Source organism: Perca fluviatilis, chromosome 10 (genome assembly GCF_010015445.1).
Source record: "Perca fluviatilis chromosome 10, GENO_Pfluv_1.0, whole genome shotgun sequence".
In the NCBI taxonomy this organism is placed as follows: domain Eukaryota; kingdom Metazoa; phylum Chordata; class Actinopteri; order Perciformes; family Percidae; genus Perca; species Perca fluviatilis.
This window is the reverse complement of record NC_053121.1, coordinates 21,739,477-21,763,007: the sequence shown is the minus strand read 5'-3', so window position 1 is coordinate 21,763,007 and position 23,531 is coordinate 21,739,477. Positions and strand designations below refer to the sequence as shown.

General features: G+C 41.4%; 1 protein-coding gene across 8 annotated transcripts in view; it reads right to left on the bottom strand.

Annotated features, from left to right (window-relative positions):
- Positions 1-2,786: 2,786 nt before the first annotated feature.
- Positions 2,787-23,531, bottom strand: part of ahnak (AHNAK nucleoprotein) — a 35,794-nt gene continuing 15,049 nt past the window's right edge. Inside the window, exons 6-8 of one of the 8 annotated variants that reach the window (XM_039813125.1) lie at positions 19,166-22,964; positions 8,993-16,834; positions 2,787-8,479 (exon numbers count right to left, since the gene is read on the bottom strand). In XM_039813125.1, the coding sequence (XP_039669059.1) occupies positions 3,744-8,479; positions 8,993-16,834; positions 19,166-22,964 (16,377 nt within the window). In that variant the 3' untranslated portion in view covers positions 2,787-3,743. Of the gene's footprint in view, positions 17,558-17,677; positions 22,965-23,531 lie in introns of all 8 variants that reach the window. The other 7 variants (XM_039813126.1, XM_039813127.1, XM_039813124.1 and 4 more) reach the window with 7 other exon arrangements.

Sequence of the window (23,531 nt, the reverse complement as noted above, 5' to 3'; positions counted from 1 at the left end):
ATAGCCCCGGGACATATAGCTAGCTAGCCAGTTACCGTTAGCCCCCAGTCAGCTATCAGCTAGCTACTTTCATTACAGCAACCCCCGGCCAGAACTTATCTCCAGTGCCTGGTGCTTACGACGCTAAAGGCAGTTTAACACTAGAATGGCCATGACGGTCATTTTGACCGTTTTGAAATGTATATGTGTAATAACTTTGCTGAATAAAAAAATACAATCCTGCTGCTGCCTGACTTTTCCTAAAAGAGTCTGTATTTTCATTTAAAATAGTTTTTATATACATTACACGAAAGGCAAAGAAAATACAATCACTTTTACCTTTTGCGCGGTTGAAGATGCATCTTGGTTGCTTAGTAACTACCATAGTCTCTGTCAGAGAAACGTAACTAGCGGTCTCAAGAAACAAGTGTGGGCATCACCGATGGGCCGAAGGCAAAGCCAGAGTCGTTAACGTAGGCTATGCCGTGGATGGACTCTGTTCTGAATCAGAATGCAAACACCGGGCGCTCGCTCTGTGAAAGGCGCGGTACACGTAGATGGCCGGTGGCTGTTTACATGTTCATATAACTTTATACATCCTCGAACTGGCTGGAATCATTGCACACATCCTCTCCAAGGAGTGCACCAGCAGTAAAATTGTCTGGAGGAAGTTCATGCAGCAACTGGCAGAGGAGCTGAGAGCGGAGTTTATGGAGAAAAAAAGGGCAGGGGCACACGCAAGGGGGTAAGCTTCGCTTCAGAACTCGAACCTCCTATGGCGCCATTTTGACGCTAGCATGACAGCGAATAACTTTACATCTGAAGCGTTTAAAGACTCTATTTGTCCATTGTTTAGTTCTAAAGAAACACGACAATGTATAAAAGGCTCCATTACCTTGTACCTCACGTTATGGCTCCGTAGCAGACGTTTTTATAAAAATAGGCTAACGATTGTGTCATAATCAAGTGACTTACTGTCGCACAGTAGAGCAATTACCGTATAGTACAGGAGAAGCTCGCAGGCAGTTTGGACTTACATTAGCTGTTTAGGTTTAATTACTAATGTTAACTAGCATGTTAGTGATCAATAATTAGCCTGTGCCTATGTTATCTCCTTACATATACCTACGCTCTCTGTCTCTGTAAGATTGAGAATGATTGATATTTCTCTTGGCACAGCTACCAAAAGACTTACAACTTTCAGACACGTTGCTCACGTCACATTTACGTTGTCTCTGTCAGTTGGAGGCTGCGCAGTAAAGCAAGTGATCACCAGAAAAGTGCTTCTAATAGCCTTCACTGGTCTCCGTCCAGAGCAACGGGCTCTGTTGGTCCATTTTATATATGTCAATGGGCACACGGTCCGAGCAGCGCTGCGCACCGCAGCAGACACAAAAACGGAGGCAGTGCCAGGTTAGGTTATAGCTAAATGTTCAAATAAGATACTTTTAATTGTTATTTGGCTGTTATGAGTTAAGTTGAATGAATGTATGAAATAATTATGCCATGATATGAATTATTGAAACACATAGGCCTATTACTACTCAAATGTATAATTAAACTCGTTAAAATGTACATTTCAGTGTTATTACGTTTTTCTAAAGATATCCTAACACAATACATAATACAGTATCACAATTAGGTATTTATCATGAGAGATTATAGAGTTTGGAATCTGGTGGTCAAAATGACCGCTCACGGCAGTTCTAGTAGTTATGAAATTCCGGCACTTCTAGTGTTAATTAAATGTCGGGAAATGGACCATATCAGACCCAGCACCGAGTCACAACAGCGGCCATCCATAGCGTTAGCTACATCTCCGTAGCGCTACCGGTGTATGTGCCGAAAATCTCCTCCCTGCCGAATTTCTCCCCCCTTCGCGTTTAGCGGTCTTTACGGTTAGCTAAATTAACCCGACAAAAGGTGGGTTAAGCACCAAAACAAAAAGTTAAGATTACTGAAAAGTGAAGGGGAGATAATTCCGGGCAGCTGGGAGATGTTCTGCTGCTGCACAACAGGCATCGAACGTCCTCGCCATCGCGAAGATTTCCCCGACAATCCCCACCCACACCCGTCTCTCAGCCTCGTTTAGTAGCTAGCTAGCATTACAACACACCCCGTCCGCCCCGGTGTTGAAACCATCCAAAAGGTGACACTGATATGTGAAATATTTTATGTTTTAGCTGCTGGCTACGGTTAGCTTGCTGGCTCACTAGCTAGCTAACTGGTCAGCTACAAATAAAAATCTAATCGAGAAAAACGTAATTATGTTGGGGAAACTGCAGCTATTTTATTAGAATAACATGAATAGACATTACTAAACGTAACGTGAATAAACTTTAATGGGTAAACTCGTCCATGAACTGATGCATTCTAACCGGCAGCGAAGGTGTTTAACACTAAAAACTCCCATAATTCCACGCAACTTCCCAACGTCATCAAAAGTCCAGTTTTACCGTCCATTGTTTTGGTTGAGAGACCCCTAGCGGCAGAAAGTTACATATTGTACGTTTATCTGTCACAGAGACCCTTTTTCTGTGGAATGAGTACTTTTACTTTCGGTACTTTATGTTTTACTTAACTAGGATTTTGAATGCAGGACTTTTACTTGTAGTGGAGTATTTTTATTAGTACTTTTGCTTAAAAGATCTTAATCCATCTTCTGCCCCTTTTGTGTAATGAACTGTTCACTAGATTTAATGTATCATTGTATCCAGTGTAATCAGTGGTTACATAACCAGTATAAAGACTCATAAATACAAATGATAATTCAAGTTGGATTGATTGGTGAATCAATGAATTCAATAAATCATTTTGTTTAGTTTATTTGGCAAAATGCACACAAAAGAAGAATCATGCTTTATCTCCATCATATCTGATCAAAACTATGCAACTCTCTATCAACTCAGATTCTTGAAATCAAAAAGTGACAGTTTATTTGTGATTTTGTTAACATTATCATGTGTGTGTACAAAGAGAGAGTGACAGAAAAATAAAATATAGAGGATCATAAAACAGGTAAAAATGTAAATGACAGGATTAGGAAGCAAAACATGTTAAAAACTAATGAAACAATGCATATTTTGGTAAATGTCACAGAATAAGGTTTCTTAAAATATGAACAGAAACATACTGCCAGCACTTTAGAGAGTTGGTGGTTTCCAAACAGTGGTTGTCTTTGAAATTATGTTGTATACAACACCATTAATCTTTAGAATGTGTTACATGGGGCCATCTCTATGTTGCCTAAATATGCTCCTGCACTGATTATATAACGATAAAGCTTGACAATAAAATCATTTCATTCATAAAAAAAACTGATAACTGTTTATATTTGTGTCTTGATGTATAAACATTGTCCTTCAAAATAACTATTTTAATGATCCTGTGCAATAGACCCCTGAATACAAATATACCACACCCGTTCATTTATAAAATTCATTTAATAGAATGAAATAGGAAAAAATGACAAACCCTGTAATAAACTATTTATGAAAATTTGGTAAGATGGCATATGTTCAATAAATCTGGACTATGTACAAAAATCATTTATTATTACAATACAAATTAAATCTTATTTACAGTTTGAAGGGATTTTAAACAATCTCATGCACTCCTGTATAATTACTGAAAAAAGAATTACTCATAGTTAACGATATTGAGATGACTATGTATGTCCCCTTAGGTTTTAAAGATCTATAGATGGCATATTAGGAGAGTGTATTTGGGGGTACATGAGAAAGTTTAATTTACCTCATAATTAATCATTTTTTTGGTGAAACAGATAGTTCAAGTCTTGGGAACCTGAAACCACCTCTTGAACCACTGTCACTGCTAGAAGATGAAGACAATCTCGATTTTTTAGAGGGAAGAGAAACACCTGCACCTGCTTCACCCTCCTCACCAAGCGACACCTCATATGAGCCCTTTGACTTTGAACCAAAACCTCCAAAGGTGCCAAACTTCAACTTGCCTTTCTTTCCTTTGACCTTGCTTCCTCCTAGGTCTAATGAAATGTCGCCACCCTCAGCTTCTAAGTGAGATGGAGAACTAACTGCAAGCCCCCCCTCATCATGCAGAGAAGAAGACAGATGCCTTGTTTTCTGAAATAGATCCAGTGAGGCTGACTTGCCTTTAGTTGACACACTGAGCCCAGGATCACCCTCTAATTCTAATTTTCCACCCATCAGTTCTGCAGTATGTACCTTACTCAATTCTACCTTTGGTCCCCGAAGATCACCTGCACTACTGCCTTTTGCTTTTGAGTTGCCAAACAGTTTTGGCATCTTTCCCTTTACTTTACCTTCTCTATGGCTCAGTTCTGGACTGGGAACCTCAATATTTTGTGCACCGACTTGGCAACTAACAGCTGGAGACTGTATGCTCATGCCTCCACTAGCTGATTCAACATTCCCTCCACCTCCCTGGCCTTCCAACTGAGGCAGAGCAATACCAAATTTTGGTACCTTGATTTTGGGAAATGTTACGGTACCTTCTGGGTAATGAAGGTCACCACTTGCACTGCCCCCTGAAGCACTTGCATCAATCTCTGCACCACCTTTCACATTTATTTTGGGGCCTTTAAAACCTGCAGACATGTTTGCCTCTCCTTGTCTGTTTAGATTTGTTTCAATATCAGGAGTGGACACACTCACATTTGGCATTTTAATATTGGGAGTCTTTAGTTTCAGATCTTTCCCTCCCAAATGAACATTTGGACTATCAATACCAGATCCTTCAATAGCGGTGTTCAAGCTAGCAGATGGTAAATCTATGTCAGGTGATTTGAATCCCTCTGATATAGATCCATCACCTTTCAGTTTTGGTGATTTGATATCAAACTCCACATCAGGAAAATGAAGCTTACCAAAAAGCGGCTTCTTTACCTTTGTTCCTTTGACATGAATATTGGGAGTGTCTACATCCAGGTCTACTGCTGGTGTTTCTATGTGAACATCAGGCTTCTTTGCCTTTCCTTTGACTTTAGGAAGTTTGAATTTCCCTGTTTTCCCTTTTACATTGATATCAATGTCAGGGGCATCAAGACTTGCTTCTGTATCTGGAAGATTAATTTCTGTTTTAGAACCTTTTGCTCCCACACTGAACATGGGTGTCTTCCCCTCTACTTCTGGGGATTTCATTCCAAACTTAGGACCTTTGAACTTGGGAAATGTAACACCCGTCTTTACAGGATCAATAGACACACCTTCCATAGTGATGGTGGGTCCTGCAATGTTAGCATTGTGACCTTTAATATCTGATTCCAATTTGGGCACTGTTGCATCCATCTTTCCTTTGACTTTAGGCCCTTTTAGCTTGATATCAACATCAGGTGCTTTAACATCAATGTTTCCTTTGGGAAGTTTTATATCAACATCTGAACCCTCCACTTTTGGACCTTTAATGTTAAATGATGGCATTGTAATTTTAGGCATTTCAAATCCACCCTTAGGCCCTTTAAAATTGACCTCTGGACCTTTAATGTCAACGTTGGGTGTTTGTATGTCTCCCCCTATCTTTGGCACTGATACATCCACATCACCTTTGAGTGTGGGACCTCTCAGATTGAAATCCATATCTGGCATGTTGAATTTGGGCCCTTTCAGTTTTGCATTAGCTCCTTCAATGTCAATCTCTGGTCCTTTAATGTCAACTTCAGGTACTTTCACATCAATATTTGTTTTGGGAAGGCTTAAATCAACTTCTGGTCCTTCAATATCCACCTTGGGAGCTTTTATGTCTCCTTCAATCTTTGGAACTGACACATCAACATCTCCCTTCATGTTGGGCCCTTTCAGACTCATATCCCAATCTGGCAGCTTGGGCCCTGATAGTGATGGCAGCTTGAATTTTGATCCTTTGATTTTTGCTTCTGAACCTCCAATATCAACATCTAGCCCTTTCAGATCAATGTCAGGTGCATTTATGTCAATGTTAGCTTTGGGAAGGTTTATATCAATATCTGGACCCTCCATTTTTGGACCTTTACTGTTCCATGAGGGCATTGTCATTTTAGGCATTTTGAATCCTCCTTTGTGGCCCTCTATGTCAACATGTGGTCCTTCAATATCAACCTTGGGAGCTTTTATATCACCCTCAATCTTTGGAACTGACACATCAACATCTCCCTTTATTTTGGGCCCTTTCAGATGTAAATCCACATCTGGCATGGAAAGTTTGGGTCCCGAAATGCTTGGCATGCTGAATTTGGGTCCTTTGATTTTACCACTTGGACTCTCAATGTCAAAATCTGGTCCTTTGATATCTAATTCAGGGGCTTTCATATGGATATCAGCTTTTGGGAAGCTGGCATCAACTTCTGGCCCTTGAACATGTGGACCTTTACCCCCAAAGGACGGAAATTTAAATTTAGGCATTTTAAATCCTCCTTTGTGACCCTCAATGTCAATATCCGGTGCTTCAATATTGACCTTTGGAGACTTTATGTCACCCTTAATCTTTGGAACTGACACATCCACATCTCCCTTTATTGTAGGACCTTTGATGTTGGGTCCTCTAAGTTTTGCGTTAGAGCCTTCAATATCAATGTCTGGCCCTTTAAGAGCAATGTCAGGTGCGTTTACATCAATGTTTGCTTTGGGAAGGTTTATATCTACATCTGGACCATCCACTTTTGGACCTTTAATTCCAAATGATGGCATTTTGATTTTAGGCATGTCAAATCCACCCTGTGGCCCCTTGATATCAAACTCTGGACCTTTAATGTCAACTTCTGGTGATTTCACATCAATGTTAGCTTTGGGAAGGTTTATATCAACATCTGGCCCCTCCATTTTTGGACCTTTAATGTTCCATGATGGCATTGTCATTTTAGGCATTTTGAATCCTCCTTTGTGGCCCTCAATATCAACTTCTGGTCCTTCGATATCAACCTTTGGAGCTTTTATTTCACCCTCAATCTTTGGAACTGACACATCGACATCTCCCTTCATTTTGGGCCCTTTCAGATGTAAATCCACATCTGGCATGGAAAGTTTGGGTCCCGAAATGCTTGGCATGCTGAATTTGGGTCCTTTGATTTTACCACTTGGACTCTCAATGTCAAAATCTGGTCCTTTGATATCCAACTCAGGGGCTTTCATATCAATATTGGCTTTCGGGAGGCTGATATCAACTTCTGTCCCTTCAACATTTGGACCTCTCAGCCCAAAGGATGGCATTTTAAATTTGGGCATTTTAAATCCTCCTTTGTGGCCCTCAATGTCAATATCTGGTCCTTCAATATCGACCTTGGGAGCTTTTATCTCACCCTCAACCTTTGGAACTGATACATCAACATCTCCCTTTATTTTGGGCCCACTGAGACTCATGTCCCAGTCTGGCAGTTTGGGTCCTGATATTGATGGCATTTTGATTTTAGGCATGTCAAATCCACCTTTTGGCCCTTTGATATCAAACTCTGGACTTTTGATGTCAACTGCAGGTGCTTTGACATCAATGTTAGCTTTGGGAAGGTTTATATCAACATCTGGACCCTCCACTTGTGGACCTTTAATGTTCAATGATGGCATTTTGATTTTAGGAATGTCAAATCCACCCTTTGGCCCTTTGATGTCAACTCCAGGTCCTTTCACATCAATGTTAGCTTTGGGAAGGTCTATATCAACATCTGGACCCTCCATTTTTGGCCCTCTAATGTTCCATGATGGCATTGTCATTTTAGGCATTTTAAATCCTCCTTTGTGGCCCTCTATGTCAACATCTGGTCCTTCAATATCAACCTTGGGAGCTTTTATGTCACCCTCAATCTTTGGAACTGACATATTCACATCTCCCTTCATTTTTGGACCTTTCAGATGGAAATCCACATCTGGCATGGAAAGTTTGGGTCCTGAAATGCTTGGCATGCTGAATTTGGGTCCTTTGATTTTACCACTTGGACTTTCAATGTCAATATCTGGTCCTTTGATATCCACCTCAGGGGCATGGACATCAATATCAGCTTTCGGCAGGCTGACATCAATTTCTGGCCCTTCAACATTTGGTCCTTTCAGCCCAATGGATGGCATTTTAAATTTAGGCATTTTGAATCCTCCTTTATGGCCCTCAATGTGAACATCTGGTCCTTCGATATCGACTTCAGGAGCTTTTATCTCACCCTCAATCTTTGGAAGTGACACATCAACATCTCCCTTTATTTTGGGCCCACTGAGATTCATATCCCAATCTGGCAGTTTGGGTCCTGATATTGATGGCATTTTGATTTTAGGCATGTCAAATCCACCTTTTGGCGCTTTGACATCAAACTCTGGACCTTTGATGTCTACGTCAGGTGCTTTCACATCAATGTTGGCTTTGGGAAGGTTTATATCAACGTCTGGACCCTCCATTTTTGGACCTTTAATGTTCCATGATGGCATTGACATTTTAGGCATTTTAAAGCCTCCTTTGTGACCCTCAATGTCAATATCTGGTCCTTCGATATCCACCTTGGGAGTTTTTATCTGACCCTCAATCTTTGGAACTGACACATCAACATCTCCCTTCATTTTGGGCCCACTCAGACTCATATCCCAGTCTGGCAGTTTGGGTCCTGATATTGATGGCATTTTGATTTTAGGCATGTCAAATCCACCTTTTGGCCCTTTGATATCAAACTCTGGACCTTTGATGTCAACTTCAGGTGCTTTCACATCAATGTTAGCTTTGGGCAGGTTTATATCAACATCTGGACCCTCCATGTTTGGACCTTTCATGCCAAATGATGGCATTTTGATTTTAGGCATGTCAAATCCACCCTTTGGCCCCTTGATATCAAACTCTGGACCTTTGATGTCAACGTCAGGTGCTTTCACATCAATGTTAGTTTTGGGAAGGTTTATATCAACATCTGGACCCTCCAATTTTGGACCTTTAATGTTCCATGATGGCATTGTCATTTTAGGCATTTTGAATCCTCCTTTGTTGCCCTCAATGTCAATATCTGGTCGTTCGATATCAATCTTGGGAGCTTTTATGTCACCCTCAATCTTTGGAACTGACACATCAACATCTCCCTTTATTTTGGGCCCTTTCATGCCGAAATCCACATCTGGCATACTAAGTTTTGGTCCTGAAATGCTTGGCATGCTGAATTTGGGTCCTTTGATTTTACCACTTGGACTCCCAATGTCAAAATCTGGTCCTTTGATATCCAGCTCAGGGGCTTTAATATCAATATCAGCTTTCGGGAGGCTGACATCAACTTCTGGCCCGTCAACATTCGGACCTCTCAGTCCAAAAGATGGCATTTTAAATTTCGGCATTTTAAATCCTCCTTTTTGGCCCTCGATGTCAACATCTGGTCCTTCAATATTGACCTTGGGAGCTTTTATCTCACCCTCAATTTTTGGAACTGATACATCAACATCTCCCTTAATTTTTGGACCACTCAGACTCATATCCCAATCTGGCAGTTTGGGTCCTGATACTGATGGCATTTTGATTTTTGGCATGTCAAATCCACCCTTTGGCCCCTTGATATCAAACTCTGGACCTTTGATGTCAACGTCAGGTGCTTTCACATCAATGTTAGCTTTGGGAAGGTTTATATCAACATCTGGACCCTCCATTTTTGGACCTTTCACGTTCCATGATGGCATTGTCATTTTAGGCATTTTGAATCCTCCTTTGTGGCCCTCAATGTCAACATCTGGTCCTTCAATATCAACTTTGGGAGCTTTTATGTCGCCCTCAATCTTTGGAACTGACATCTCAACATCTCCCTTAATTTTGTGACCTTTAAGACCGAAATCCACATCTGGCATATGAAGTTTCGGGCCTGAAATACTTGGCATGCTGAATTTGGGACCTTTGATTTTACCACTTGGACTCCCAATGTCAAAATCTGGTCCTTTGATATCCAACTCTGGGGCTTTAATATCAATATCAGCTTTCGGGAGGGTGACATCAACTTCTGGCCCGTCAACATTCGGACCTCTCAGCCCAAAGGATGGCATTTTAAATTTTGGCATTTTAAATCCTCCTTTGTGGCCATCGATGTCAATATCTGGTCCTTCGATATCGACCCTGGGAGCTTTAATGTCACCCTCAATCTTTGGAACTGATACATCAACATCTCCCTTAATTTTTGGACCACTCAGACTCATATCCCAATCTGGCAGTTTCGGTCCTGATACTGATGGCATTTTGATTTTTGGCATGTCAAATCCACCCTTTGGCCCCTTGATATCAAACTCTGGACCTTTGATGTCAACATCAGGTGCTTTCACATCAATGTTAGCTTTGGGAAGGTTTATATCAACATCGGGACCCTCCATTTTTGGACCTTTAATGTTCCATGATGGCATTGTCATTTTAGGCATTTTGAATCCGCCTTTGTGGCCCTCGATGTCAATATTGGGTCCTTCGATTTCAACCTTGGGAGCTTTTATGTCACCCTCAATCTTTGGAACTGAGACATCAACATCTCCCTTTATTTTGGGCCCTTTCAGACCGAAATCCACATCTGGCATATGCAGTTTCGGGCCTGAAATGCTTGGCATGCTGAATTTGGGTCCTTTGATTTTACCACTTGGACTCTCAATGTCAAAATCTGGTCCTTTGATATCCAACTCAGGGGCTTTAATATCGATATCAGCTTTTGGGAGGCTGACATCAATTTCTGGCCCTTCAACAGTTGGACCTTTTAGTCCAAGGGATGGCATTTTAAATTTTGGCATTTTAAATCCTCCTTTGTGGCCATCAATGTCAATATCTGGTCCTTCGATATCGACCCTGGGAGCTTTAATGTCACCCTGAATCTTTGGAACTGATACATCAACATCTCCCTTTATTTTGGGCCCACTCAGACTCATATCCAAATCTGGCAGTTTGGGTCCTGATATAGATGGCATTTTGATTTTAGGCATGTCAAATCCACCCTTTGGTCCCTTGATATCAAAGTCTGGACCTTTGATGTCAACGTCAGGTGCTTTCACATCAATGTTAGCTTTGGGAAGGTTTATATCAACATCTGGACCTTCCACGTTTGGAGCTTTGATGCCAAATGACGGCATTTTGATTTTAGGCATGTCAAATCCACCTTTTGGCCCTTTGATATCAAACTCTGGACCTTTGATGTCCACTTCAGGTGCTTTCACATCAATGTTGGCTTTGGGAAGGTTTATATCAACGTCTGGACCCTCCATTTTTGGACCTTTAATGTTCCATGATGGCATTGACATTTTAGGCATTTTAAAGCCTCCTTTTTGACCCTCAATTTCAATATCTGGTCCGTCGATATCAACCTTGGGAGCTTTTATCTGACCCTCAATCTTTGGAACTGACACATCAACATCTCCCTTCATTTTGGGCCCACTCAGACTCATATCCCAGTCTGGCAGTTTGGGTCCTGATATTGATGGCATTTTGATTTTAGGCATTTCAAATCCACCCTTTGGCCCTTTTATATCAAACTCTGGACCTTTGATGTCAACGTCAGGTGCTTTCACATCAATGTTAGTTTTGGGAAGGTTTATATCAACATCTGGACCCTCCATGTTTGGAGCTTTGATGCCAAATGACGGCATTTTGATTTTAGGCATGTCAAATCCACCCTTAGGCCCTTTGATATCAAACTCTGGACTTTTGATGTCGACTTCAGGTATTGATATGTCTCCTTCAATCTTTGGAGATGACACATCCATGTCACCTTTGAGTTTCGGACCTTTCAGATTGAAATCCACATTTGGCATGGAAATGTTTGGTCCTGAGATAGTTGGCATTTTGAGTTTTGCTCCTTTTATTTTGCCATCTGGATTCTCAATTTTAACATGTGGTCCTTCAATGTCAACATCTGGGGATTTTATTTCAGTGTCAGCTTTAGGAAGATTAATATCAACTTCTGGCATTTCAACCTTTGGGCCTTTGAAACCAAATTTTGGCATCTTGAATTTTGATCCTTTAGTTTTCGGACCAGTCAATCCCAGGTCAAGATCAAGACCTTCAGAGCTACCAGTCTTCCCTTTGATGCTGATATCTCCTTTAACCATTTTCACATCAGCTTCTGGGGCTTTTATTTTTGAGCCCTTGAATCCAAACTTTGGCATTTTAAATTTAGCTTTCTTTGTGCCAATTTCTGGAACGTCAATTGTAACATCTGGTCCCTCAAGTTCAGCTTTTGGCAGTTGAACATCCCCTTTCAAGTCACCCTTCAACTTTGGCCCCTTCAGATTGATGTCAACATCTGGCAATGATATTTTCGGTCCAGATATCTTTGGTAACTTCATCTTTTGCCCACTAAACTGGCCATCTGGAGTTTCAAAGTCAATTTTAGGACCTTTGATCTCAACTTCAGGGGTTTTTAAATCTCCCTCAATATTTGGAGCTGAGACATCACCCTTTATTTTGGGTCCTTTCAGACTAATGTCCCAATCTGGCAGCTTGGGTCCTGATATTGATGGCATTTTGATTTTAGGCATATCAAACCCACCTTTAGGCCCTTTGATATCCATATCTGGACCTTTGATGTCAACTTCAGGTGTTTTTATTTCACCCTTAATCTTTGGAACTGACACATCAAAATCTCCCTTTATTTTGGGCCCTTTCAGGCCACCCTTTGGCCCTTTGATATCAAACTCTGGACCTTTGATGTCAACGTCAGGAGCTTTAACATCAATGTTAGGTTTGGGCAGGTTTATATCAACATCTGGACCCTCCACATTTGGACCTTTGATGCCAAATGATGGCATTTTGATTTTAGGCATGTCAAATCCACCCTTTGGCCCTTTGATATCAAGCTCTGGACCTTTGATGTCAACGTCAGGTGCTTTCACATCGATGTTAGCTTTGGGAAGGTTTATATCAACATCTGGACCCTCCAGTTTTGGACCTTTAACGTTCCATGATGGCATTGTCATTTTAGGCATTTTGAATCCTCCTTTGTGGCCCTCGATGTCAACATCGGGTCCTTCGATATTAACTTTGGGAGCTTTTATGTCACCCTCAATCTTTGGAACTGACAAATCAACATCTCCCTTTATTTTGGGTCCTTTCATGCCAAAATTAACATCTGGCATACTAAGTTTTGGTCCTGAAATGCTTGGCATGCTGAATTTGGGTCCTTTGATTTTACCACTTGGACTCTCAATGTTCAAATCTGGTCCTTTAATGTCAACGTCAGGGGCTTTCACATCAATGTTAGCTTTGGGAAGGTTTATATCAACATCTGGACCCTCCATGTTTGGACCTTTCATGCCAAATGATGGCATTTTGATTTTAGGCATGTCAAATCCACCCTTTGGCCCTTTGATATCAAGCTCTGGACCTTTGATGTCAACGTCAGGTGCTTTCACATCCATGGTAGCTTTGGGAAGGTTTATATCAACATCTGGACCCTCCAATTTTGGACCTTTAATGTTCCATGATGGCATTGTCATTTTAGGCATTTTGAATCCTCCTTTGTGGCCCTCGATGTCAACATCTGGTCCTTCGATATCAACCTTGGGAGCATTTATGTCACCCTCAATCTTTGGAACTGACACATCAACATCTCCCTTTATTTTGGGTCCTTTCATGCCAAAATTCACATCTGGCATACTAAGTTTTGGTCCTGAAATGCTTGGCATGCTGAATTTGGGTCCTTTGATTTTACCACTTGGACTCTCAATGTTCAAATCTGGTCCTTTAATGTCAACGTCAGGGGCTTTCACATCGATGTTAGCTTTGGGAAGGTTTATATCAACATCTGGACCCTCCATGTTTGGACCTTTCATGCCAAATGATGGCATTTTGATTTTAGGCATGTCAAATCCACCCTTTGGCCCTTTGATATCAAACTCTGGACCTTTGATGTCAACTGCAGGTGCTTTCACATCAATGTTAGCTTTGGGAAGATTTATATCAACATCTGGACCCTCCATTTTAGGACCTTTAATGTTCCACGATGGCATTGTCATTTTAGGCATTTTGAATCCTCCTTTGTGGCCCTCAATGTCAACATCTGGTCCTTCGATATCAACCTTGGGAGCTTTTATGTCACCCTCAATCTTTGGAACTGACACATCAACATCTCCCTTTATTTTGGGTCCTTTCATGCCAAAATCAACATCTGGCATACTAAGTTTTGGTCCTGAAATGCTTGGCATGCTGAATTTGGCTCCTTTGATTTTACCACTTGGACTCTCAATGTTAAAATCTGGTCCTTTCATGTCAACGTCAGGAGCTTTCACATCAATGTTAGCTTTGGGCAGGTTTATATCAACATCTGGACCCTCCACATTTGGACCTTTGATGCCAAATGATGGCATTTTGATTTTAGGCATGTCAAATCCACCCTTTGGCCCTTTGATATCAAGCTCTGGACCTTTGATGTCAACGTCAGGTGCTTTCACATCGATGGTAGCTTTGGGAAGGTTTATATCAACATCTGGACCCTCCAATTTTGGACCTTTAATGTTCCATGATGGCATTGTCATTTTAGGCATTTTGAATCCTCCTTTGTGGCCCTCAATGTCAACATCTGGTCCTTCGATTTCAACCTTGGGAGCATTTATGTCACCCTCAATCTTTGGAACTGACACATCAACATCTCCCTTTATTTTGGGTCCTTTCATGCCAAAATTCACATCTGGCATACTAAGTTTTGGTCCTGAAATGCTTGGCATGCTGAATTTGGGTCCTTTGATTTTACCACTTGGACTCTCAATGTTCAAATCTGGTCCTTTAATGTCAACTTCAGGGGCTTTCACATCAATGTTAGCTTTGGGAAGGTTTATATCAACATCAGGACCCTCCATGTTTGGACCTTTCATGCCAAATGATGGCATTTTGATTTTAGGCATGTCAAGTCCACCCTTTGGCCCTTTGATATCAAACTCTGGACCTTTGATGTCAACTGCAGGTGCTTTCACATCAATGTTAGCTTTGGGAAGATTTATATCAACATCTGGACCCTCCATTTTAGGACCTTTAATGTTCCACGATGGCATTGTCATTTTAGGCATTTTGAATCCTCCTTTGTGGCCCTCAATGTCAACATCTGGTCCTTTGATATCAACCTTGGGAGCTTTTATGTCACCCTCAATCTTTGGAACTGACACATTAACATCTCCCTTTATTTTGGGTCCTTTCATGCCAAAATCAACATCTGGCATACTAAGTTTTGGTCCTGAAATGCTTGGCATGTTGAATTTGGCTCCTTTGATTTTACCACTTGGACTCTCAATGTTAAAATCTGGTCCTTTAATGTCAACGTCAGGAGCTTTCACATCAATGTTAGCTTTGGGCAGGTTTATATCAACATCTGGACCCTCCACATTTGGACCTTTGATGCCAAATGATGGCATTTTGATTTTAGGCATGTCAAATCCACCCTTTGGCCCTTTGATATCAAGCTCTGGACCTTTGATGTCAACGTCAGGTGCTTTCACATCGATGGTAGCTTTGGGAAGGTTTATATCAACATCTGGACCCTCCAATTTTGGACCTTTAATGTTCCATGATGGCATTGTCATTTTAGGCATTTTGAATCCTCCTTTGTGGCCCTCGATGTCAACATCTGGTCCTTCGATATCAACCTTGGGAGCATTTATGTCACCCTCAATCTTTGGAACTGACACATCAACATCTCCCTTTATTTTGGGTCCTTTCATGCCGAAATTCACATCTGGCATACTAAGTTTTGGTCCTGAAATGCTTGGCATGCTGAATTTGGGTCCTTTGATTTTACCACTTGGACTCTCAATGTTCAAATCTGGTCCTTTGATATCCAACTCAGGGGCTTTAATATCAATATCAGCTTTTGGGATGCTGACATCAACTTCTGGCCCTTCAACATTTGGACCTTTGAGCCCAAAGGATGGCATTTTAAATTTAGGCATTTTGAATCCTCCTTTGTGGCCCTCAATGTCAATATCTGGTCCTTCAATTTCGACCTTGGGAGCTTTTATGTCACCCTCAATCTTTGGAACTGACACATCAACATCTCCCTTTATTTTGGGCCCACTCAGACTCATATCCAAATCTGGCAGTTTGGGTCCTGATATTGATGGCATTTTGATTTTAGGCATATCAAATCCACCTTTAGGCCCTTTGATATCCATCTTTGGACCTTTGATGTCCACTTCAGGGGCTTTCACATCAATGTTAGCTTTGGGAAGATTTAGATCAACATCTGATTTCACATCAATGTTAGCTTTGGGAAGATTTATATCAACATCTGGACCTTCCATTTTAGGACCTTTAATGTTCCACGATGGCATTGTCATTTTAGGCATTTTGAATCCTCCTTTGTGGCCCTCGATGTCAACATCTGGTCCTTCGATATCAACCTTGGGAGCTTTTATGTCACCCTCAATCTTTGGAACTGACACATCAACATCTCCCTTTATTTTGGGTCCTTTCATGCCGAAATCCACATCTGGCATACTAAGTTTTGGTCCTGAAATGCTTGGCATGCTGAATTTGGGTCCTTTGATTTTACCACTTGGACTCTCAATGTTCAAATCTGGTCCTTTGATATCCAACTCAGGGGCTTTAATATCGATATCAGCTTTTGGGATGCTGACATCAACTTCATGCCCTTCAACATTTGGACCTTTCAGCCCAAACGATGGCATTTTAAATTTAGGCATTTTGAATCCTCCTTTGTGGCCCTCAATGTCAATATCTGGTCCTTCAATTTCGACCTTGGGAGCTTTTATCTCACCCTCAATCTTTGGAACTGACACATCAACATCTCCCTTTATTTTGGGCCCACTCAGACTCATATCCAAATCTGGCAGTTTGGGTCCTGATATTGATGGCATTTTGATTTTAGGCATATCAAATCCGCCTTTAGGCCCTTTGATATCCATCTTTGGACCTTTGATGTCCACTTCAGGGGCTTTCACATCAATGTTAGCTTTGGGAAGATTTAGATCAACATCTGCTTTCACATCAATGTTAGCTTTGGGAAGATTTATATCAACATCTGGACCTTCCATTTTAGGACCTTTAATGTTCCACGATGGCATTGTCATTTTAGGCATTTTGAATCCTCCTTTGTGGCCCTCAATGTCAACATCTGGTCCTTCGATATCAACCTTGGGAGCTTTTATGTCACCCTCAATCTTTGGAACTGACACATCAACATCTCCCTTTATTTTGGGTCCTTTCATGCCGAAATCCACATCTGGCATACTAAGTTTTGGTCCTGAAATGTTTGGCATGCTGAATTTGGGTCCTTTGATTTTACCACTTGGACTCTCAATGTTCAAATCTGGTCCTTTGAAATCCAACTCAGGGGCTTTAATATCAATATCAGCTTTTGGGATGCTGACATCAACTTCTGGCCCTTCAACATTTGAACCTTTGAGCCCAAAGGATGGCATTTTAAATTTAGGCATTTTGAATCCTCCTTTGTGGCCCTCAATGTCAATATCTGGTCCTTCAATTTCGACCTTGGGAGCTTTTATCTCACCCTCAAACTTTGGAACTGACACATCAACATCTCCCTTTATTTTGGGCCCACTCAGACTCATATCCAAATCTGGCAGTTTGGGTCCTGATATTGATGGCATTTTGATTTTAGGCATATCAAATCCACCTTTAGGCCCTTTGATATCCATCTTTGGACCTTTGATGTCCACTTCAGGGGCTTTCAAATCAATGTTAGCTTTGGGAAGATTTATATCAACATCTGCACCCTCCATGTTTGGACCTTTAATGTTAAATGATGGCATTGTCATTTTAGGCATTTTGAATCCTCCTTTTTGGCCCTCGATGTCAACACCTGGTCCTTTGATATCAACCTTGGGAGCTTTTATGTCACCCTCAATCTTTGGAACTGACACATCAACATCTCCCTTTATTTTGGGCCCTTTCATGCCGAAATCCACATCTGGCATACTAAGTTTGGGTCCTGAAATGCTTGGCATGCTGAATTTCGCTCCTTTGATTTTACCACTTGGACTCTCAATGTTCAAATCTGGTCCTTTAATGTCAACGTCAGGGGCTTTCACATCAGTGTTAGCTTTGGGAAGGTTTATATCAACATCTGGACCCTCCATGTTTGGACCTTTCATGCCAAATGATGGCATTTTGATTTTAGGCATTTTGAATCCTCCTTTGTGGCCATCAATGTCAACATCTGGTCCTTCAATATCAACCTTGGGAGCTTTTATGTCACCTTCAATCTTTGGAACTGACACATCAACATCTCCCTTTATTTTAGGCCCTTTAAGATGTAAATCCACATCTGGCAGTTTGGGTCCTGATATTGATGGCATTTTGATTTTAGGCATGTCAAATCCACCTTTTGGCCCTTTTATATCCAACTCTGGACCTTTGATTTCAACTTCAGGTGCTTTCACATCAATGTTAGCTTTGGGAAGGTTTATATCAACATCTGGACCCTCCATCTTTGGACCTTTGATGCCAAATGATGGCATTTTGATTTTAGGCATGTCAAATCCACCCTTTGGCCCCTTGATATCAAACTCTGGACCTTTGATGTCCACTTCAGGGGCTTTCACATCAACGTTAGCTTTGGGAAGGTTTATATCAACATCTGGACCTTCCATTTTTGGACCTTTGATGTTCATTGATGGCATTTTGACTTTAGGCATTTTGAATGCTCCTTTGTGGCCATCAATGTCAACATCTGGTCCTTCGATATCAACCTTGGGAGCTTTAACTTCACCCTCAATCTTTGGAACCGAAACATCAACATCTCCCTTTATTTTGGGCCCTTTAAGATGTAAATCCACATCTGGCATGGAAAGGTTCGGTCCTGAAATGCTTGGCAGGCTGAATTTGGGTCCTTTGATTTTACCACTTGGACCCTTAGTTTCAAACTCTGGTCCTTTGATATCCAACTCAGGGGCTTTAATATCAATATCAGCTTTTGGGAGGCTGACATCAACTTCTGGCCCTTCAACATTTGGACCTCTCAGTCCGAAGGATGGCATTTTAAATTTAGGCATTTTAAATCCTCCTTTGTTGCCCTCGATGTCAATATCTGGTCCTTCGATTTCGACTTTGGGAGCTTTTATCTCACCCTCAATCTTTGGAACTGACACGTCAACATCTCCCTTTATTTTGGGCCCACTCAGACTTATGTCCACATCTGGCTGTTTGGGTCCTGATATTGATGGCATTTTGATTTTTGGCATGTCAAATCCACCCTTTGGCCTTTTCATATCAAACTCTGGACCTTTGATGTCCAAGTCAGGGGCTTTCACATCAATGTTAGCTTTGGGAAGATTTATATCAACATCTGCACCCTCCATGTTTGGACCTTTAATGTTCAATGATGGCATTTTGATTTTAGGCATTTTGAATCCTCCTTTGTGGCCATCAATGTCAATATCTGGTCCTTTAATATCAACCTTGGGAGCTTTTATGTCACCCTCAATCTTTGGAACTGACACATCAACATCTCCCTTTATTTTGGGCCCTTTCAGATGTAAATCCACATCTGGCAGTTTGGGTCCGGATGGCATTTTAATTTTGGGCATGTCAAATCCACTTTTAGACCCTTTGAAATCCAACTCTGGACCTTTGATGTCAACTTCAGGTGCTTTCACATCAATGTTAGCTTTGGGTAGGTTTATATTAACATCTGGACCCTCCATTTTCTGACCTTTGATGTTTAGTGATGGCATTTTGATTTTTCGCGTGTCAAATCCGCCCTTTGGCCCTTTGATATCAAACTCTTGACCTTCCATGTCCGCTTCAGGGGCTTTCACATCAATGTTGGCTTTGGGAAGGTTTATATCAACATCTGGACCTTCCATTTTTGGACCTTTAATGTTCATTGACGGCATTTTGATTTTAGGCATTTTGAATCCTCCTTTGTGGCCATCGATGTCAACATCTGGTCCTTTGATATCAACCTTGGGAGCTTTTATGTCACCCTCAATCTTTGGAACCGACACATCAACATTTCCCTTTATTTCAGGCTTTTTCATATGTAAATCCACATCTGGCATGGAAAGGTTCGGTCCTGAAATGTTTGGCAGGCTGAACTTGGGTCCTTTGATTTTACCACTTTGACTCTCAGTATCAAAATCTGGTCCCTTGATATCCAACTCAGGGGCTTTAATATCAATATCAGCTTTTGGGAGGCTGACATCAACTTCTGGCCCTTCAACATTCTGACCTCTCAGTCCAAAGGATGGCAGTTTAAATTTAGGCATCTTGAATCCTTTGTGGCCCTCGATGTCAACATCTGGTCCTTCGATTTCGACCTTGGGAGCTTTAATGTCACCCTCAATCTTTGGAACTGACACATCAACATCTCCCTTTACTTTGGGCCCACTCAGACTCATATCCAGATCTGGCAGTTTGGGTCCTGATATTGATGGCATTTTGATTTTAGGCATGTCAAATCCACCTTTAGGCCCTTTGATATCAAACTCTGGACCTTTGATGTCAACTCCAGGTGCTTTCACATCAATGTTTGTTTTGGGAAGGTTTATATTTACATCTGGACCCTCTATATTTGGACCTTTGATGCCAATTGATGGCATTTTGATTTTAGGGATGTCAAATCCACCCGTTGGCTTTTCGACTTCAACCTTTGGACTTTTGATGTCAACTTCAGGTGTTTTTTTGTCTCCTTTTATCTTTGGACCGGACACATCCACATTTGGCCTTGATATTTTCGGTCCTGATATGGTTGGCATGTTGAATTTGGCTCCTTTGAGTGATGTATTCAGTCCTTCCATGTCAACTCCTTGCCCTGGAATTTCAACATCAGGGGCTTTTACATCAATGTCAGCCTTTGAGAGGTTAATATCAACATATGGGCCTTCAGCCTTTGGACCTTTGATGCCAAATGATGGGATTTTGATTTTAGGCATTTCAAATTCACCCTTTGGCCCCTCAATATTGACCTCTGGACCTTTGATGTCAACATCAGGTACTGTCATATCTCCTTTAATCTTTGGTACTGACACAGCCAAATCCCCTTCAACTTTCGGACCTTTCAGGTTAATTGATGGCTTTGTAAATTTAGACCGGTTGAATCCATCTTTTGATCCCTCAATGTCAATATCCAATTTCGGAGATTTTATGTCCACATCTGGGGTTTCAACATTAACTTTGGATGCTTTAATGTCGACCTCAGGTGCCTTAATGTCAATTTCAGGTTTGGTAACTTTTATATCAACATCTGGAGCTTCCACCTTAGGATCTGTTAAGCCAAACGATTTAATTTTGATTCCAGGCATCTTATATCCACCTTTAGGCCTTTCAATATCAACTTCTGGTCCTTTGATCTCAACTTCAGGTTTTGTTGTGTGTCCCTCAATTTTTGGAACTGACACATCCACATCTCCCTTCACCTGACTTCCTTTCAGAGTGATATCCCATTCTGGAATTGTGGGACCTGTTTTGGATGGCATCTTGATTGTCACTCCTTCCATTTTTACATTAGAGTCCCCACCATCAACCTTTGGTGTTTTAATGTCAACCTCAGAAGCGTTTACATCAACTTTTGGTCCCTTGGCCCCAAATGATGGTATCTTTATCTGAGGCATTTTTAAATCTCCTTTCCCCTCAATATTTATAGCTGGACCTTTAATGTCTATTTTAGGTGCCTTAACTTCTCCCTCAGTCTTTGACACTGTTACATCAATATTTCCCTCTACCTTGGAATCCTTCAAGTTTACATCTATATCTGGCCCAGATAAAGATGGAATTTTAACCTCAGACACTTTCATTTTGTATTTGCTATCACTCTTTGGTACTTTAGTTTGAATGCTAGAATTGATTTCAGGTGCTTTGAAGTCAGCCTCTGAAAGTTTTACATTGACAGCTGGTCCTTCAATGTTAGCACTAGGACCTCTGATCTGCTTATCTTTCCCTTTGATGTCTAGTTCTGTCACAGGTACTGACATACCTGCATCACCAAGTTTAACTTCAACACTAGTTCCATCTTTCTTGTTTCCTTTCATTCCAAACACAGGCATCTTGATTGTTTTAATGCCACTCACAGTGCCCTCATTTTCATAGCCTGGAACGTCAGTGTCTATTCCAGATGCTTTCTTTCCTCCCTTTGTGCTTGGCAGGTTGACATCAACCTCACCTTTCAACGTGGAACCTGTAAGGTTGACATCCACACCTGCCACTGAAATCTTGCCTGGCCCCGAGGTATATCCTGAGGTAACATTGCCTACTGTTTTTGCTGATCCTCCTATCCTGCCACTTCTCGATTCAGTATCAATACCTATGGAACATCCACCAAGTATGACATTCGGAATATCATTACTGCCTGATCCCTTTTCCTGCGAGGGACTGATGGTAGTTTCAGATACCTTCACTTTTGTCCTTTCACCTAAACTGGTGTCAACACTTCCCTCCTGTGTTTTTTTCATGGATGAAGTCAAAATATGCATGGTTTCTCCTGGTAAAGACAGACTAATTGACCCTCTGTTCTCATCAGTTGAGGTTATCTCTGCACCTCCCAACTCTCCTATTGTAACATGCCTACTACCAGTGTTTGTGCTGTCTCTTAGTGTCGTGCTTGTTCCTGACACCTGAATGATTCCATCACCTTGCTCTCCACTTCCTCTTGAGATCTCAAAGCCTCTCTGTTCTTTACCTCCTGTTACTCCAAAGTTAGGCCCTTTCAATCTGAGACCTTCTATCTCTCTTGTAGTTGTTGTGGTCTGAACTCCCCCACTGCCCCAGCGTGTATCTGTGGAGCTAACTTGGGGCCCAGTGTAAGAGACATTGCTTGACTCAAAACTCCCTTCTGCTCCCACTTTACCTGAAGGGCTTCCATGTGAGATTCTGATATGAGGAGAGCCATCTCCAGATTCGTGCCTTAGGCCCCTGAACTCTGGGCCTGAAAGTTCAAGTTGCTCACTTATGCCACCGGGCATATCCACGGTGTAGGTAGTGATGCGGCGGGTGATGGTAGTAATTGTGCTGCCATCGCTGCTTGTGCTGCTATGCCGCTCTGTGCGAACATCTACTCCCTCTGCAAGGTCTTCAGACTTCAGCCTTGGTTTAATCTTTTTTTTGTATATTCTCTTATAGTCCTCATCCTCCCCACTCTGTTGATAAAAAAAGACAGGAATACAATATTGAAATGTTATTATAACATGTATTTTCTTCAGAATGATTATATAGGGTATTTCACACTGTTCCTTATGGTCTCCTAATAGGGTATGTAACATTGGTTGGGCTGAAAATGGCCTGGTTGATATTTTATTGGCCGTTATGCATCCCTGTGTTTTGGCCCTATTTGTAACAAGAGCTTTTCTTCCAAATATGGTATGCTCATGAATATTTAGATGAGCTGTGCGCTGATTGTTTGAGCGAATCCCCATAAACACACATTAGAGACACGCGCTGATTGGTTGAGCGAATCCACATACACACACATTAGAGACGCGACAGAATCTCATATTCCAGAAACTGCAATGTTTAGTTACCAAATTCACTTCTGAGACTTTTTTATGCGAGAAGTCAACTTTATAAAGCTCAAATATGGGCCGTTTTACGAAAATTGATGGCCAATTGCAAATTTGGTAAGACGTGTCGGACTTTAGGAGCTCCACACAGTCTGACGAGAAAGCGGCAGCCTGCTGGGCTCCATACCCAGGGCAAAGTCACCCTTT